General features: G+C 41.6%; 1 protein-coding gene across 5 annotated transcripts in view; it reads left to right on the top strand.

Annotated features, from left to right (window-relative positions):
- CACNB4 (calcium voltage-gated channel auxiliary subunit beta 4) overlaps positions 1-19676 on the top strand; it is a 266569-nt gene that overhangs the window by 200492 nt on the left and 46401 nt on the right. For 4 of the 5 annotated variants that reach the window (XM_043488109.1, XM_043488110.1, XM_043488111.1 and 1 more), the window contains 6 exons: positions 7983-8102; positions 10278-10400; positions 14808-14938; positions 16772-16848; positions 18367-18386; positions 18612-18692. In XM_043488109.1, the coding sequence (XP_043344044.1) occupies positions 7983-8102; positions 10278-10400; positions 14808-14938; positions 16772-16848; positions 18367-18386; positions 18612-18692 (552 nt within the window). Of the gene's footprint in view, positions 1-7982; positions 8103-10277; positions 10401-14807; positions 14939-16771; positions 16849-18366; positions 18387-18611; positions 18693-19676 lie in introns of those variants that run through there. The other variant, XM_043488113.1, reaches the window with a different exon arrangement.

Raw genomic sequence — 19676 nt, 5'->3', positions numbered from 1 at the left:
TGATAGTCAAAGCAGTTTTGCCAAGTAGCATTCATGTAGAGTAATCTCTGTCTCTTGTTCTCCCCCCAATGTATTAGGCTGAACCATATGAAATTTCAGTCTTCATAATAACCAAAGATAAGAGGAGTCTGTCCCCTGTCACCACCATCACCATTGATTTACCTTTCAAATCTTGTTAGCCCACATTTCAGCTTCTCCTTTCCCACAATCTCCTAAATGGCCATGGCTGATACAGATTTCCTTTTTATCTCCATTAGGGCCTTTTTGTAAACTCCCTCTTTATACTTATGAGGGCAAAATAAATTTTTCTGCTGTTTTTGTTTGATCTTTGATGGGTTTCCTTGGACTAGCAATCAAAAGAGATACCTATCAATCATGACGTATGTAAATCAAATTGTTATGCTATACACCTTAAATTTATACAGTGCTGTGTATCAATTATATCTCAATAAAAGCCAAAGAATAAATGCAAAAAAAGAGAGAAAAATACCTATCTGAAATCAGACAATTACAGCAGTTGCCAAACTAGTCAACATAATAAGAAGATACATTTGGCTAAGTTTTCTAAATGAGTATTATTTGCTTTTACTGAAGTTATGTAAAAACAGTTATAATAGAACCTATTAATTTGGATTCCACTAATCAGATAATTCAAACTAATTATTATATATAATTAATTATGCAATTATAATTCAGTTTCTAACTATATATTGATATGTAATTGTGATTTAGCTACCAGAAATAATTTGAAAATATGTAGTATAAACACAGTTGGAGGGTTTATCACTTAAGAAGAAAAGAAAACTCTCAAGGGGGCCTTAATATCCTCTACTAATAACTAAAATTCTGAGTAAAAGTCCTATCATTAAAAAGAAACTCAAAGAACTACACACACTAGAACCTTGATAATCTAGAGATACTATGTGAAGTAAGAAATAGCAAACATGCCTTTTGAAGAAGCAGTCTGAAATTCCCTTTCCATGATCTAAGAGTGTCATTTTTTTACCTGCATCCACCATTCCTAATTAGTGAGATTTTGGTGTACAGTCTACATTAACAAAATATTTTGCACCAGGTTTTTGTGATAGCTCAGTTGGTAAAGAATCCACCTGCAATGCAGGAGATGGTTTGATTCCTGGGTCGGGAAGATCCACTGGAAAAGGGATAGACTACCCACTCCAGTATTCTTGGGCTTCCCTTGTAGCTCAGCTGGTAAAGAATCCATCTGCAATGCGGGAGACCTGGGTTCGGTCCCCTGGAGAAGGGAAAGGCTACCCACTCCAGTACTCTGGCCTGGGGAATTCGATGGACTGTATAGTCCTTGCGGTTGCAAAGAGTCGGACCAACTGAGCAACTTTCACTTTTGTAGAGGAAATTTAAAAAGAGATTCTGCCCATACTCCTGCATTCTGCCCTGTGATAGTGGCATGAAGGGAAGTTCTTATTGCCTGTCTGAGCCGCAGATGCTTCTTGTATAAAGTGGGGATAAGCACAACTTATTTCTTAGGGTTGATGGGCTAATATAAAGTTCAGAAGTTAGTGACTCACATAAAGTAAGGGATGAGTAAGTATTCATTCTCTTCTATTTCCCTTTATGACCTTTTCTGATCATACTACTTTGCTGCCCTTTTCCAACTGCCCTTTGAAGCCTAAAACTGAAGCTTAGTCAGATCAATTGCTGGTCTTCTATCCAATAAAAAGGGGCTACAGAGTTTGCCTTATTCTTTCAACCAACATATTCAAAGACTTCTTTACAAGACATAGTGCAAGGTACCTAACAGCAAAGTTAAGTGGTCATCTCTAAGGAATTTCAAAAGTTACTTGTTCTGCCAAAGTGCTGGTAATGTACACATTATCCAGTGCTCTGGATTAGGGCACTGAAAAGCATAATTCTAAAAAAAAAAAAAAAAAACAAACTTATGCTATTGAGGGGTGGAACAGCTAGTAATTAACATCATACCCAGTTAGCATAAATCTTGGTCAGTAAACCAACCACCTATCATGGAACAAACAAAGATTCTGATGGGAAGCAGAGTGTCTTTCTTTCAACAAATTTGAGGTTCTGCTATGTGGCAGACACTGCCCAGGTGTATCTACTTGGAGATCCAGACTAGACCCTGCTAAGCTGGGTGGGTGCCCTTGCAAAAGGCTCTAGACATGTTTGATGAAGGGGTGGAGGAGAAGAAAGCAGTTGCAGCAAAGTGAGGGGCTATCCTGTAAAGATAAATGTTACCTAAGAGACTTTTTTTGCTTAGGGCAGCCTCATGAGGGGATCTTTACCCATCCACCCTGGAAAATCTGGGAAAGTAATCAAGAAAGAGCTCCGTTTCTTCTGCAGTGTGGAGAAGTGCATTGTCAAGTCTTTGCGAACTTAGTGAGAAGAAACAAGCTCAAATCCATTGGGAGCGATATGCGTCTCTGGACATTTACTATCACTTAGTCAGCTTAATGCAACTATTAAAATACGAAATCAACATCAAGTTTATGTAAATTCACTTGTCTCATCTGGAAGGGAAACTGTACAGTCCAGTGTGGTGGCCACTAGGTACATGGGGGTTCAGTTCAGTTCAATTCAGTTGCTCAGTCGTGTCCGACTGTGACCCCATGAACTGCAGCATGCCAGGCCTTCCTGTCCATTACCAGCTCCCAGAGTTTACTCAAACTCATGTCCATTGAGTTGGTGATGCCATCCAACCATCTCATCCTCTCTCGTCCCCTTCTCTTCCTGCCTTCAATCTTTCCCAGCATCAGGGTCTTTTCAAATGAGTCAGTTCTTCATATCAGGTGGCCAAAGTATTGGAGTTTCAGCTTCAGCATCAGTCCTTCCAATGAATATTCAGGACTGATTTCCTTCAGGATGGACTGGTTGGATCTCCTTGCAGTCCAAGGGACTCTCAAGAGTCTTCTCCAACACCACAGTTCAAAAGCATCAGTTCTTCGTTGCTCTGCTTTCTTTATAGTCCAACTCTCACATCCATACATGACTACTGGAAAAACCATAGCCTTGACTAGACAGACCTTTGTTGGCAAAGTAATGTCTCTGCTTTTTAATATGCTGTCTAGGTGGGTCATAACTTTTCTTCCAAGGAGCAAGTGTCTTTTAATTTCATGGCTGCAATCACCATCTGCAGTGATTTTGGAGCCCCAGAAAATAAAGTCTGTCACTGTTTCCACCGTTTCCCCATGTATTTGCCATAAAGTGATGGGACCAGATGCCATGATCTTAGTTTTCTGAATGTTGAGTTTTACATGTGGGTATCTACACTTAAATTAATTTAAATGAAATAAAATTTTTAACCCTTAAAAATTAAATGAAAAATGCAGTTCTTCAGTCTTGCTGGGCAGATTTCAAATGTTCCATAACCACATGTAGTTAGTGGCCACCATAGTGGGCAGTGCCCACACAGAGAAGAGCCATCATTGCAGAAAGTTCTCTTGGACCACACTGGTTTTGTTTGTGCCATTATTATGCGTGTACTCTACGCTGTACTATGACATCTTAGTAATTCTCTAAAATAACCCTGAAGGGTTCATTCCTATTTTGCAGATGAAGAAAGAATCTCAGAAAAGATAAGCAGTTCCTCTCACTACAGAACCTGACAGATGGTCAATGTCCAGTGAATGGTAGGAAGTGAGAGGCCCAGGACTGACCACGATGCTCAAAAATTCCAACAATAACCAGGTTCTGGTCCAGTGTTAGAGCATTTTAAAATCAAACATTAATAAAGTCTCCCTCTCCTTGCTCTCATTTAATGACATATTTAAATACTAAAACTACTCAGAAGAAGAGGATGTATATATTTCAGTTTTGAAAGGACTAGACAAGTAAGTGGATCCCTGGGTCTTGTGGTGGGTTTTGGAGAGTGAACTGCAAATGGGCAGAAGGGTTTTGTTTTGTTTTTGTGTTTTTTGAGGTGGTAGAAATATTCAAATGTTAGATTTCTGTGTGAATAGTGTCTGTAAGTACTAAAAATGTATGGAGTTGTATATTTAAACTATGAATTTTATGGTATGTAAATTATGCCTCAATAAAGCAAAAAAGAACAAGATATGAATCCTAAAACTCTAGGGCAGCCAAAAATTGAATTTGAAAAGCTGCCAGAAACTTTAATTAGTGAGTCAAAGATTATTTGTTGGCATTTCAGGAATTATCCTCATGACGGTAAAAGAAATGCTATTCCATCTCAAATCAAACACTGAGAAACTCTGTGAGGTCTGTGTTACTATCTCCATTTCACAAGGGAAGAAATTGAGAATCAGAAAGTTAAAATAAGTTGCCCAAGACCCAAGGCCAGTAAGAATGGACAACAGTGTCAAACCCAGTGTGGCCTGGCCCAGAGTCCACGGCCGCTCTCCCATCCGGGTCACCGTCTCTTTCTCTGAGCAGAAGAAGGAGCCCTTCCACTGTTTGACTTGACATCACGTCCCTTCTTCTAGGACAATGGTAAACTGATTTTTCAATGCTTCTGTAGGGCTTGTATTTTGTACTCAAGATTGATTTATGAAATGTGTGAGTCTGGAATGTTTTCAATATTGAATAAAAGGGGGAAAAAATCTGGGTCTTTTCCAGATGGGTCTTCGCATCAGGTGGCCAAAGTAATGGAGATTCAGCTTTAGCATCAGTCCTTCCATGACACTGTAATTATGAAAGAAAATATCACAGTGCTTTATTTTTCCTTCTACCAATATTCTTAGAATATTACACGCTTTTACATTTTTTGGCAGTAGTAGAATTTATTAATTAATTTCGAAATTCTTGTTCACATTTCAAAATAAAGTGGACTTGCAGGAGTCCTTGAGTCACTTCTTGTGTGTGCAGATGATTGAATGCCAGGATTTGAAAAGTCATTAACGCAGTTTCAGGAAATTAGCCATCTCCTAGTGTCAACAGTGGATTGTGTATTTTAGCTGTTTGACTCATTGCTCCAGTGGGCAGCCTGCTTTCTTGTGAACTGCAATCATTAGCCTTCTTCACAACGTGTTTTCAGAACAAGTGCCTCCTCCCTGACTTTCCACATCGTAATCACTTTATAGTCCAGGCACCTTTGCAGACATCTAACACCTTAAATTGGTCTACCACAGTCATCACACTTGAGCAAAGCATTGCCTGGCACTAACACAAAACTAGAATCAAGATTGCTGGGAGAAATATCAATAACCTCAGATGTGCAGATGACACCACCCTTATGGCAGAAAGTCAAGAGGAACTAAAAAGCCTCTTGATGAAAGTGAAAGAGGAGAGTGAAAAAGTTGGCTTAAAGCTCAACATTCAGAAAACTAAGGTCATGGCATCTGGAACCATCACTTCATGGCAAATAGATGGGGAAACAGTGGAAGCAGTGTCAGACTTTATTTTTTGGGGCTCCAAAATCACTGCAGATGGTGATTGCAACCATGAAAGTAAAAGACGCTTACTCCTTGGAAGGAAAGTTATGACCAACCTAGATAGCATATTAAAAAGCAGAGACATTACTTTGCCAGCAAAGGTCTGTCTAGTCAAGGCTATGGTTTTTCCAGTGGTCATGTATGAATGTGAGAGTTGGACTGTGAAGAAAGCTGAGTGCCGAAGTATTGATGCTTTCGAACTGTGGGTGTTGGAGAAGACTCTTGAGAGTCCTTTGGACTGCAAGGAGATCCAACCAGTCCATCCTAAAGGAGATCAGTCCTGGGTGTTCATTGGAAGGACTGATGCTGAAGCTGAAACTCCAATACTTTGGCCACCTCATGCGAAGAGTTGACTCATTGGAAAAGGCCCTGATGCTGGGAGGGATTGGAGGCAGGAGGAGAAGGGGACGACAGGGGATGAGATGGCTGGATGGCATCACCGACTCGATGGACATGAGTTTGAGTGAACTCCGGGAGTTGGTGATGGACAGGGAGGCCTGGCGTGCTGTGATTCATGGGGTCGCAAAGAGTCGGACACGACTGAACGACTGAACTGAACACAAAACTGGTTTCATATATTCTTTAGAAACATTGTTTCCTTTCTCTCTTACTCTGGATTTTGTGGAGGTATATCTAAATTTGGACAAAAGGTTTGTTCTGAGAAACTCTCATTTTAAAGGATTTCACGGTAGCTCCTTTTAAAGCAATGAATGCATATATAAAATTGTCATCCTGTATTTATTTATTTTGAAGGTCCAGATTTTTCCCCAATAGATTTGCACAGAGGAATTTGACTATTATTTGGTTAGCAAATGCATATTCTCTGTAAAGGGCACTTTTAAGTAGCATCAGCGTATATGTACCGCCCTGTGTAGGGTGAATGGTTGATGAGAGGTTGCTGTGTAGGGCAGGGAGTCCACCTTGGTGCTCCTGCCCCCATGGGATAGGGTAGGGCGTGCTCAGGAGGGAGGTTATGGCTGATCCACATCGTTGTACAGCAGAAACCAACACAGTATTATAAAAATAAATAACAAAAAATAAAGCAGTACATAAAGTGCATGGATTTGGACTCACTGCAGTTATCAGACTTATAGTATAATTTTCAGTATATAAATGTATCAAATCAATACATTGTACACCTTAAACTTCCACAGTGTTATATGTCAATTATATCTCAATAAAACTGGGGGGGGGGACTATGCCTTCTATGCAGTAAATACAATAAAAACAGATACATTTCAAGATGGGCTATTGTGCATATATATTATAAGTGAATTGAAAATGATTAGAATCTCTTTACTTTTTTCTTAAGTCATTGTAGAAATCTCAGCACTAGGAAACAGGAATGATAATGTCTATTTATGGTGTGCCTACTATTTTACAGGTGCGAAGACTAAGTCTTGGAGTGGTTTAGTAACTTATATAAAGTTTTCAAAAGTAGGTTACAGAGTTAGAGTTTAGAACTGGGATTCTCCTGGGCATTCTAATAAAACTCTAAGCAGGAGTTATTGTTCTTGGCTGCTGGAAAAATCTGTGCTGGGATTGTTTTTATGGTGGGACAGACTACCCCAGCTAAAATGACACCCCCTGCTGAGACAAAGCTGCTTTTATGGGCAGCAAATTCACAAATAATGTATAAAAAAACAAACGCTAACATTTCTAAGTTTAGAAAAAACTTTCAAAGGGCCCATTTCAGCAGTCAGCCATCCTTAGTGTTCTTTTTTTGCTGTGGGTAGCAAATTCTCAGCTATATGGATAGGTATATGCTTCCAAATTCTGTGCCTAGTTTGTGAAACATGCCAAATACACCAGTCCTGTCAATACCTCCTCTGTGTAAATGTCATCATCTACGCAAATACCAACTTCTCATGCCAGCTTAAGGAGATTGTAAGGATAGTGTTCTTTTCGCAAGCAGAAGGCAAACTTCTGGGGTGTTTGTTTTTTGTTTTTAGCTTTTTAGCTGCTGTGGTTTTCATTGCCTCTTATGGTATGAGCACCAAGTGATGTTTGCTGCCCCCAGTTCCTTGACCACATGAATCAGGCTGGATTTCATCATTGTTCAAACAGCTCTTCTAGGCATGGCTCCAGTTGAGGACATCCTTACTCAATAGTGTTAATGTTGGAACTGGAAAGTCATTTTACTAATGCATGTTTCTGCTTTATTGTGTTGAAATCTTAGACAAATTGATCATCTGTAATCTAAGATATGGGCAGGATTTAGCTCTTGTGATAGGCTGAGTCTCTTTTTCATTTAAACTTATATGTAAAAGAAAGAATGGAATGAAACTTCAGTTCCACAAATCATATGCGCTTAATATAAAGATAGTACAGAACCAGAAGAATTGGGGCTGGATATCCCATAATTTTCATTGCAGTTTACTTTCTAGCACTTAATCCAGTCAAAATATTTCCCTTCACAACATTGCTACCTTCCGAATTACTCAGATGCTTAACTGTATTCTGCCATCTACATTTATGCAATAAGGGAGCATATGCATCGCAAATGAGAAGAACTCATTCCAAGAGGACGTTGTGGAACTGACGATGTAAGATGCCCCTCATCACCTCATTCAAGCTACTCCGGGTTTTCCTTTCCAGGGTTCAGCGGACTCCTACACGAGCAGGCCGTCTGACTCCGATGTCTCTTTGGAAGAGGATCGGGAAGCAATTCGGCAGGAGAGGGAGCAGCAGGCGGCCATCCAGCTTGAGAGAGCAAAGGTGACGTTCTTGCCCCTCTTGGGTTCCAAAGTGGCATGTTGCTCAGCAGGTATCAGCTGCTCTTCCCCTGCCTCAGATTTCTCTAGAATAATCATTTCATGATCGTCCTGATAAGGCACCAGGTTGCCAGGCCCTCATCTGTTCACCCCTGATAGTAAAATTCTCAGGGAGTGGTATCCTGAGACCTGGACCCCTTCAGTTTCCTTTTGCGTTTGGTTGGGTGGTGAAAACTCTTGGTCATCTTCGATCTTAGTGATCGAGGACCATACCCAGTTTGCCCCTCCGGGTGTTGGCAGAGAGCCACTCAAGGGACCAGCTTGCCCGCCCTGTTCTTCGTGACAGCAGCCTTCATTACCGGCCGCAGGCGCACAGCTGTCTATGCACTGTTGATGTCTCTATCCTTCCCTCCTGGTTTCAGTCTCCCACCTCAAGTTCCTTCCCCGTTCAGAACTTTGAACAATGATTAGCATTTCAGTAAAACTGAGCAATAAAAGGCTTTCCTGAAAGAGACCTTCCGATATTCCAGAGGAAGAAGACCCCATAGGAGGCAACAAAGAACAAATTGCATTTTTGAATGTTAGAACTGAACGAGTCACTAGCGATCTCACGTGCTATGTCTTTCAGACTTTTTTTTTTTGAAAAAGCACAGACCCCTTTTTTGAAATGAAATTTTATTCACAGTAATGGACATTACAGATTTCTGGTCAGCCTCTCCTCTTTGCCCTTCATGATAGACTCCTAAGGCATATTGATCCAGTCTTTCCAAGTTTTAGGAGGAAAAAAAAAATGGAAGCTCAAATAAAGTGAACTCCTTCCCTTTTCTATTTTGACAGTAAAATATTTAAAAGAGGGGGAAGAGGAGGATGAGGCAGGCTCAGGAAGTGTCTTCCTTTGCTTTGACACCCGTGATATCTGTGCCAGGTGGTGGAAGGGGGTTGGAGGCAGTGAGGTGTCAGTGGGACCCTAATCCAGGTCCTGCCTCAACCCTCTTGCTCCCCAGGCGTGTTCCCAGCATGAAGAAATGAGCCCATGGCAGAGAAGCCTGCTAGTTGTGCAGAATTCGCCTTCCAATGCAGGAGACCCAAGCTCAATCTCTGGAGCTTGAAACTGCAACCCACTCCAGTATTCTTGCCTTGGAGAATTCCATGGATAGAGAAGCCTGGTGGGCTGCAGTCCATGGGTTCATGGGTGACTGAGCGACTAAGCACCTCTAGAATAGAGCAGCCCAGGATTGCAGAAACCTGGTGTGTTCTCTTGTGGCTAATTTCTGTTTTAGTTTTCTCTCACATTCTCTCACATTCTGTGGCTGCTGTGGTCACCCAAATGTGAGCAGTAGTGTTGTCAGCTGAAGCTGGAGGTTGGCTGAGCCTCTGCCAAGCTGCAGCCGCCCAGGAGCACTCTGCTGCAAGGGAATTTGTCTAAAAAGTTTCAGAAGCAGTTTTGTTAGCTTGGGAGAAGGTGACATGATGTGTGAACGGCTCCACCCTGCCTGTCTGCCCCAGCCCGGCCGGCCTTTCTTTTCCCTGCCAGGACAAGATATTCTGTTGAGTGGAATCCTCCAGGTTTTCAGATCTGAGGCTATTTCAACAATATTTATTTTACCCCTCCACCTCTTTTTTCTTTAAGACCCAGCATACATTTCCTGTACCCCAAGATGTGGGTATCTGTTATCATTTAAAATAATAAATATGGGAATTCCTTGGCGGTCCAGGAGTCAGGACTCCATCCTCTCACTGCCGAGGGCCCAGGTTCAATCCCTGGTTGGGGAGCTGGGATCCCTCAGGCCTTATGGTGCAGCCAAAGAGAGGTAAAAAGAGTCAAAGGACTCTTATATGTCAGAAAATAAAATAACAAACTTAAGTTTTATGACTAAAGGACAAAGCTGACTGCCCCTTCTGCCTTCCCTCCCCAAGACTCTGGGGCACAATTCTTTGGGATGTTGGAAAGTATGCCAGGAGGGGGTACACGGTTGGGTGAATAGGACGGAATCCTTTTCAGAGTCCTTTCTGCAGATTTCTTAGTGCTGGCTGGAAATGCGAAACCCAGTTGAGATCCCTCCTTGGAAAGTGATTTTTCTTACTGCCTGGTACTCTCTGTGATCTGATTCTACGTTTCAGTGAGAAAAACCCTCCTCCTCTTCCTCCCTTCATCCTTCTTCCATGGTTCTGTTCCCAGTCCAAACCCGTAGCGTTTGCAGTGAAGACAAACGTGAGCTACTGTGGTGCCTTGGACGAGGATGTGCCTGTTCCAAGCACGGCCATCTCCTTTGATGCGAAGGACTTTCTACACATAAAAGAGGTAAATGTAGGGTATGTTGCATTCCTTAACCTGCCGCACAGTCAAGACCAGGAATCAGCTCTGAGCCAAACTACATGGAGAGGAGCCCTGAGGAGCTGCCAGTGTTTTGCCTCATTTAATTGGAAAGGCTTGCAAATTCATCCCTCCTCATCGAGATTTAGAAGACTGAGATTGTTGCTTGCATTATCACACATTTAAAATAAAATTAGCTGTTGGAGAGACAGTGGATTGGAGTGGGAGAAGTCTGGAATCAGGGAGACCATTAGAGCCGTTCTAGATGAGGGGTAACGGGATTGAGCCATCCTGGTGCTACTGAGATGGAGAAAACTATTTCTCTCCACATTTGAGGTATATTGTGGGAATTCAATGAAGAGTGCTGGTGATGGACCTTGTGTAGGAGCTAAGATTGAGGGAGACATCAAAGATGATCAAGGAAATCAAGGTTTATGAATTGAGCAGCTAGGATGGATATGACTAGGGTGGGGTGAGGACAGATGGGAAGGGAACTTGGGGAGTGGACATCTCAAAGGAAAAATGAAGTAGGAAGTTAGATGTGAGAATTTGGAGCTCAAAGGAAGGGGTGGGACCAAAGATACACATTTGGATCATTAGTTTATCCAGGTGGCATGTAAAGCTGTGGTAATGAATGAAGTCATCTAAAGACAGAGGAGAAGGAGGAGAGAAGGCAGCCCTGGATCAAATCCAAAGGAATTCCATCCTGCAAAGGTAGGGTGCATGAAAAGACTCAGCAAATAAGGAAACTGAAAAGGAGAAACCTGAGATATGGGAGGAGAACTAGGACAGAACAATTCATGGACATCAACAGAGAAGAGTGTGTTCAAAAGGAGGAAGCAACCAGCTGCAGCCAATGTTTTGACATGTCACCTAAGGTGAGGAGAAAGGAATGGACATTGGGTTGGCACACGGTGGTCAGCAGCGTGGAGGTCACTGGGACCATTGTCTGGAGTTGGGGAGATGAAAGATGGATGCAGTGTGATGAGGAGAGAAGGGGAGTTAGGAAGTATATTTAGCAAGCACAGACCATGCTTCCAAGGGAGCTGACACTGATCAGGCAGTAGACTGAAGAGGGTATGAAGTAAAAAGAGGTTTTCTTTCAAGATGGGAGCTATCAGAGCATGTGTCCATGCCTGTTAACAGAGAGAAAAGAAGAGAGATTGATGGGAAATGTGGGAAGATTTGGTAGTCAGGAAGCCTGGGATTCAGACCCCAAGTGATGGGGCAGACCTTTGATAGGAAGGGGAATACTTACTCATTATAACAGATAGGGAAAAGATGAGTTTAGGTACTCACAGCTTTGGTTATAAGAAACTGAAGAAGCATCAAGTTGACCTCTTCTGCTTTCTCGATCATGTGTGACAGGGGATATTCATATTTGCCTGAAAGACAAGGACTCTCAACCTGAAATATGTGCCCTAGTACCTGAAAGGTTAGGGTGACTTTGTGTCACCATTCTCATCAAAAACGACCAAACCATATTCATTAGTTGCTCATTCCCATTGTTTCCAAGGAGAAGCAGCACTTGAAACAGTAAAAGAAGTCCTCAGATATTCCCTGCATACTACTCACACCTGCATCCCCACCTTGATGCATTTTATTGCTTTCCTCCATTCCATCAATTGTCTCCATTTGTCCTGTTGGTTGCTTTTTTGATCTATATCCTCCTCGACCAGTGACTTTCCCTTGCCTGGCAGTTTGATGTATGATGTTGAGCTGGTAATCCTATATGGATTAGAGCCACTTGTTTTCAGATTTTGAGATCTCAGATAAGGAAACACCTTAGGAAGAGAAAGTGCTCATCATTTTCAGGAAAGCAAAATGAGAAGAATTGGAATATCACTAAGGTGACCTTGCCAGGGAGCTGGCATGTACTCCCAGAAGGGCAACACAAGTGAACATATTTCTATAATTGAGTTGTAGCCTTTCCTCTCATCCATAACCCAGAAGGCCATTTGGTATGCTCTATTTTCATTACTTTCTCAGTAATGAAAAGCTTAAAAGCAGAGAAGAGCTACAGCTGTCCTTATCACATACACCGAATGACCAGTGATTTAAGCCCTTGAATGTACAATGTAACTTTCCCCTAAGTGACTCAAAGAACTTTCATTGAGTCAGATCTTCTCTGTGCTTTAGCTGTTTCCTAGAAGAAAGTAGAACATCTTGGGAAGTTACATCAACTATTTCAGGAACCCCGTTAAGATTATTTGGGTAGCAGTTAGTAAGTTAGTGTTCGGGTGGGCTAATTTGATTTCAGGAAGTAACTTAAGCTGTGGGAAACTATGACTCACTGTCTGTTTTGTCCCCACCACAGTAAAATTTAAATTCCAAATCCATGCCCCAAACATTCTAAAGGTCCCATTGCCTTTTGTTAATTCCAAAAGAAATAGACCCGTTATTTCAGGAGTGTTATCCTGAAATAAAAGATGGAAAGATGGGAGAAATTGAGACCGAGACTGTTCAAGATTTTATATTAGGTTGACTCACATTTCAGTGCAGGCTCAGACTGCATGGCACATGTGCTTTGTGTAGGAGCTCCGTGCAAAACAAAGGCCACATCTCTAACTCATATCTTTTTGCTTTTGAATATAAAACTGTTACTCAGAATTACTCAGAGTCACCCGGAATTTCGTGCTTTGATGATTCAATGGAAATATCCACTTCTCCTTCTCAGCGTGTCAGTGTCATATACATATAAATTCTACTGTCCTGTGAGCTAAGCAAAATATACCATATAGAGTTACGCTTTGAAAAAATGAGATGCTTCCTGGATCAAAGAGAGAGAGCTACCTTGTCCGACACTAATAAAGACAATAAAGGAAGTTTTCGGAGTTATCTCTGGAGGATGTAAACAGTAGGACTAATGTCTGTTTTCTGGAAATCACCTAGCTGAAACCTTCCCTTGAGGCAGGTAGCTTGGATTAAACGTGCCTTCTGCCCTAGGATTTGTCAACTACAAACTGGCACTTGCCATGGGTACTTTACTGACTGAGCCACCAGGGAAGCCCCAGAGTCGGACACGACTTAGCGACTCAACAACAAGAACAACACGGGCACTTGCCATCTGCCTCTATAAGGATTAAATCACGTGCTGCTGCAGCTGCTGACTTCCAACACCCTCTGAAAGTGGAGAGCAGAAATGAGGCACTCGGTGCTCTGGGAAAAACTGGAATAACTGGTCTTCAGATAGTTAGGTATTTTTCAGGAGCCAATTTTATGAGCCCAATTCTTATATCTCCTCATATTTAGAAAAGCACTAAATTCCTTCTTAATGATGACTGCTCCTTATGACTAGCAGAAAGCTTCTGTTTGTGCTTGATTGAATGTACTCCTTCTGACCTTCCTCCACTGCCTCTTGGAGCAGTTTCTTAGGACTATCTGAAATGCCGTCTCCTGGGCTATAGTCCTCATTTTGCCCCAAATAAAACTTAACTTGCAGCTGTCATATTGTGCATTTTTTAAAAAGTCAAAAAATTCAGCAAATCTATCATTACAAATGCAGTTTTGCTGGTCCATCAAATAGGACCATGTTCACCCCATATTGACTGAAGCCTTTGTGTGGGTTTGTTTCCCAAGGTTACATCTCTTGGAATTTTATTTAAATGGAAATTCCTTCGTTCCTATTGGATTTCAGGTCACTTGGAGATTACTTCAAAAATTTCACTTATGTAAAATATGCTTAGTCTTTGTGAGAGTAGGCTTGTTTTTCTTCGGGTAATAAGATGGACCTTGATTTGCAAATCTGTATTTGGAAGATTATATTGTTTTTTCCCAGAGAGAGTAAAATACAGATAGTACGGTGGAATTTTTACCTCAAAGCTTTTGATAAATAACAGACTGTTCAGTGTATTTCATCTTAGACTTGTCTCTCTTGTCTTCCAGAGTTCTAATTACAGTGGTGCATATTTATTCTTATAAAATCTATTCCCAAAGATGTGGCGAGGGCTTCTTGACAAGCACCAAAGGAATCTGAACCTTAAGACCTGACTTTAGCCCAGGGATTAGCAAACTGTGTCCCATGGGCTGAAACCAGCCTGCTGTCTTTCAGAAAGAAAAGGTTTATTGAAGCACAGCCATGCTTACGTGTTTACGTATTGTCTGTGGCTGCTTCCACACTACAACAGAAGATTACAGAGGTTGCATCAGAGACCATATGGCCTGCAGACCCTGAAGTATTAATTATCTTGGCTTTTGGACTAGAAAGTTTGCTTTATTCTTTGGACACCTCCCAGATATATATATAATATGGTATAATATACTATAAATAGTGTTTGTATATATAATATGGTAGAGTATAATATTATATAACATAGTGCTTCAATCTTTTGGCCCCCTGAAATGGATAAATGTGAAGATAAGTGAATTGATAGCATCTTTATTTCTGTGTTCCAGAAATATAACAATGATTGGTGGATAGGAAGGCTGGTGAAAGAAGGCTGTGAGATTGGCTTCATCCCAAGTCCGCTGAGATTGGAGAACATACGGATTCAGCAAGAACAGAAAAGGGGACGTTTTCACGGAGGGTAAGGCTCCTTCTTTTCTCCACATTTTATTTGGAGGGAGTAGGGAAATTAGGTGATGTTTTCAAGTTTCCTTATTAAGTTAAACACATATGCTTTTGAAGTAAAAGCTATTTTTCTATGCGTAAGGCGTTTCTGAAATTGACACAAGGGGGTTTCAGGTAGTTCATGCCCCCTGTTGTGTACTGAATGAAGCCTGAGACTCCTGGAATCAACATGAATTCCACAGTGGAGACTGTTTTCTGTGACCTCAACAAACCCTCTTGGGAACCTGAGCTTCCCTCTGTGAGAGTCGTGTAGGGCATCCTTTAACAGTACCGTAAGTGGGGGCCTGGCCTGACCTGGCATCGTAGCTCTTCTTGGTTATCTTTCAGAGACTCTCTTTCAAGTGAGCACAGAAAGCCATGGTACATGCAATACCATCCCAGGACTAGTAGCAGCTTCTCCAGGGTTTTCTGTGGCCACTGCTTGGTAATAAAGGGAAGACTCTGTCCAGCTTCAGATGAATTAACCTCTAGTGAACAATGAATTGTCCACAAAGATCAGAGTACAGGTGTTTAAAGGTCCCAGCGATACAAGCAAAGCCTGAGAGGACAAACCAGCATCATACTAAGCCTGCATATATTGTGAGCCTGCATATATTGTGAGCCTACATTGAAGCACTGATTTGATGTGTTACTGTTTTTTGAAAGTCCTAAAATAGAATTAGTTCTTTCTCTTAACTCTCAACCTCCTTTTGCTATTAGATCCTTTTCTGTTTCAAAAACGCCTCTGGACCCAGAGGGATGGGATGGGGAGGGAGGTGGGAGGGGGGATCAGGGTGGGAAACACATGTAAATCCATGACTGATTCATGTCAATGTATGGCAAAAACCACTACAATATTGTAAAGTAATTAGCCTCCAACTAATAAAAATAAATGGAAAAAACAAAACAAAACAAAAAACACCTTTGTTCTTCAGGAGCCCTTTCGCCTTTGTCATAATGGGAAGTTCTTAAACAGTGATAGGAGATCACAATAGTACAATGTGAGCCCCACTTTTAATTATAGACCTTTGTTAGGATATAACATGCCTGTAATATTATTAATGATTCGTCCCTCTTATTACTACTTCTCTAGACTTTTTGTCTCTCTTGCTGCTCCATGTGAAAACCTATGTTCCTTTGCAATTGCTGTTTTTTCTTACCAGACCCTTTCCTTCACTTTCCCACTAATCACTCCTTCATCTGCTTCAGATCTGTGTTAAATATCATCTTTTCAATGATCCAGTTCCTGCCACCATATCTAAAGTTGAATCCACTTCTCTCCCCTTGCTTCTTATCTCTCTGCCATATCAGTTTTCTTTGTTGCACTTACTACTATCAAAAATACTACATTTTTACCTGTTCATCTGATTGATACTGACACCACTAGAATTTGTCTGTATGAGGGAAAGAATTTTGTTTTCCCCTCACTGTTGTATCCTTAGTTCTATAACAGTGACTATCTTCTGCTCATTCTGAGCTGCGTTTGACATCCCACCAGTGCATTGGTGGTCCGTGTCGGTTAAGCAGATGGTTCACAAGAACACTCCTATTCATTTGCCTCATTTCTGCATTGAATAATTAGGAAACAGACTTTCGCAAAGTATTTCCAGATCCTAGTTAGTTTCCCACTTTCTCTGAGAAAGAAAGTCAAAGAAAACATTTGGGCAGATCCTTGAAGCTCTACTCTAAGAGCAGGACTTGGTGTGTTTTGAATTATTTAGTAGGATTAAGGCCAAAGAAAGTTTTGTACTCAAGTTCTATTTTCAAGGAATCTGGGGAATGAGTCCTAAGTTCCTTTTCTGTATCTTAGGAAATCCAGTGGAAATTCTTCTTCAAGTCTCGGAGAAATGGTATCAGGGACATTTCGAGCAACTCCCACATCAACAGGTGAGGGTTTTAGTTAGACTTTTTTTTTTTTTTAATGGAATGTATTTCTTTCTTAATCTTTGAAAATACATGCAAATATTTTTTTTACTAATTTGGAAGCAATTTAAAGATTTTTTTTTTTAATATTTCATTGCTTATTTGCTTTTCTCTAGTAATTTAATTTGATTTAAAGGGTACTTGTGTTACTAGAAATTCAGATCATTGTAACAATGACAGAGATTATATGTTTTGATATGGCTCATGATTTTGTACAATCTTATTTGCCCTCTATTGTATAAATCATTCAGAAGCAAGTTCACTATTCCACCTGAGAACCCAGCACACTTTAAGATGGTGAGGGCCAATTATATGAGTTTTAAAAGCATTCTAAAGAAAATGCTGAGTTTCAGTCTTCATGTAAAACTTCAGGGTGTGTTGGTACAGCCTGAGCTGTGGAGGTGGGGAGGGCTGAAGCAGAGAATGAGGTTTGGCCCAAATGGGCTCATTTCTGTTCGAATAGCAGACAACTGAACCCTGAATTTAATGGTAATGAAGGGACAGTGATGTGGCCCAATCAGGAGTTGTCGTGCAATTAGAAATTGTGGAGGTATTCAAGCAAGAATTTTTCTTCCACCACATTCCCTGCTCTACAGGCTCATTTTGTTCTGCCCCAGAACGGTTGCTGCATTAATGTACCTGGGATTATCAATTCAGAATGACAGATCCAATGTCTATCCTGGCATACCATAACTATAGGAAACTGGGTTGGTTCCAGAACAGATCTGAGTATCTGAGTCCTTGTATGTGAACCCTGATCTCCAGGGCTCTGAACCAAAGTCTTGTTCTTTAGGTTTCCCCAAATGGACAGGACTGCATGGGTGGCCACAAAGCCACAGATATTGAGTATATTTTGCCTCATCCCCATTTGCTGTACATTTAAGTCACTGCAGCTGTTCACTATTACACACAAGAAAGAACAGGAACAACTGATTATAAACTTACTTGAAATGAAAAGCAATGCAGTAGGAAAAATATGTCAGTATTCTGGAAAGTGAGCAGAAAGCCTTAAGGACACAAAAAGAACTGCAAATTCTTCTGCTAGTTTACCAAAATTACACATCCAAAAATAACTAGTGAGTGCAGTGATGGTCATTATTATACAAATTATTGTTCTAAGTCTCTTTTTATCAAATTTGATTTGTCCAAGTTGCTCTCAGCCACACCAAATGCTGTGTCCAGCACGGGAACAACCCATGGCCTGTGGCTGGCCCAGCCAATGTTACGCAATCCACCCTCCCCACGCATTGTGAAATCAGGGTATGAGGTCATCTGTTCCGGGAGAAGTTGTCTGTTTTTGCATTTGTCTTCCCAATTGGCCTGACCAGAATGAAATAGTAGAGTAACACTCTGCAGAGTGGGTGATTGGGAAATGACGAGAATGACAGGGACAAATTAGCATATTCTTCCATCTTTTAAAATCGTGTGCTGACAATGACAGAGATTACATATTTTGATATGGCTCTCATTGTTGTCTTTTAGCAAAACAGAAGCAAAAAGTGGTAAGTCATGTTTCCTTTTTAAATGTCCTGTGAAGGTTTCTATCCATAAATGCCTGCAATGCTCCATTTCAGTGACCCAAATGCCTATAAAATGAGGGAGGCGTCTCCTTGGTGGGACACGTGGTTATCATTTCTCATTTGGCCGGAGGATTGTGAATGTTGTGGCTGTGGAGCAGGGCTGCTGACCCTCACACCTTGTTATGTGTGTCCAATCGTCTCTTTCAGACGGAGCACATCCCCCCCTACGACGTTGTGCCATCCATGCGTCCGGTGGTGCTGGTGGGGCCATCGCTGAAGGGTTATGAGGTACCGATATCAGTCTCTTACCCTTCAGTTCTTGATCAAGAACCTAGGAGACAGCCACTGGGAGCTTCCTCCTTGGGGTCTGCTTACACTCGGGCCCTCAGCTTGTGAAGACAGGAGGTGCTTCGTGGGGTTCATGTGGCCCTTTGCTACTTCCTCCCTCTCTGGCCCTCTTCTCATCTTTCATGTATTACAGTGTTTAGAAATAGCTCCCTCAAAATAGTTATAATGGGAAGTTCTGGTCAAAGGTTTGCTCTGCTCTCAATTCAAGGAAAAGGATTTTATCTGTCTCGACGGTTCCTGTTGCTGTTAGAAAAAATAACGAATGAACGGCACAGGGGAACATAAAAGCAATCTGCCAGCAAACCTCACCTCAGAGCACCAACCAGTCTCACTTTGCTGGGTGCTCAAGACGATGGCATATCCCACCAAACATTTCCCTGCTTCTTTATTTTGAAGGATGTAAAAAAGGGGAAAAGACTCCATTAAAAATATCAATGAACTCCTTCAGAGATGAACTAAGCAATGTAAGGAAGAAGAGAGCAAACACTTAGATGTCCTGCGTTTCAGATGATGCCATTTTGACTTTATGCCAGCATGGACAAGAATAAATGGGTAGGACATTATCTGAAGGTGGGCCACCTCCATGGCACCCTTCCCACTGAATCAGCACAATATCTGGCACATAGTCCACTTTCAGTGCACATTTGTTGAGTGAATTAATCAAGCTCTTTGACGCCGGTTTAAGAATCCCATCGCCTTCTCCCACTTCCCCTTTCACTCCCGCCCCTCCCCTCCCCCTCTCAATGGGGACTGTCTGAGGAAGAGCAGAGAGGGGTCTACAGAAGTCCAGCCCTGGATGTGGAGAATGTCCACCAACTTGCACAGACTAGCAGGAGGCCGGGCCTGGGGCTAGCCCAAGGAGCTCTAGCTGCTCCTCACTGAGGCAGGCACCACTCAGGTATGCCGTGGACAGGCCGTACCTGT

This window comes from Cervus canadensis, chromosome 15, assembly GCF_019320065.1.
Source record: "Cervus canadensis isolate Bull #8, Minnesota chromosome 15, ASM1932006v1, whole genome shotgun sequence".
Taxonomy (NCBI): Eukaryota; Metazoa; Chordata; class Mammalia; order Artiodactyla; family Cervidae; genus Cervus; species Cervus canadensis.
This window is presented reverse-complemented; position numbering and strand designations above follow the sequence as displayed.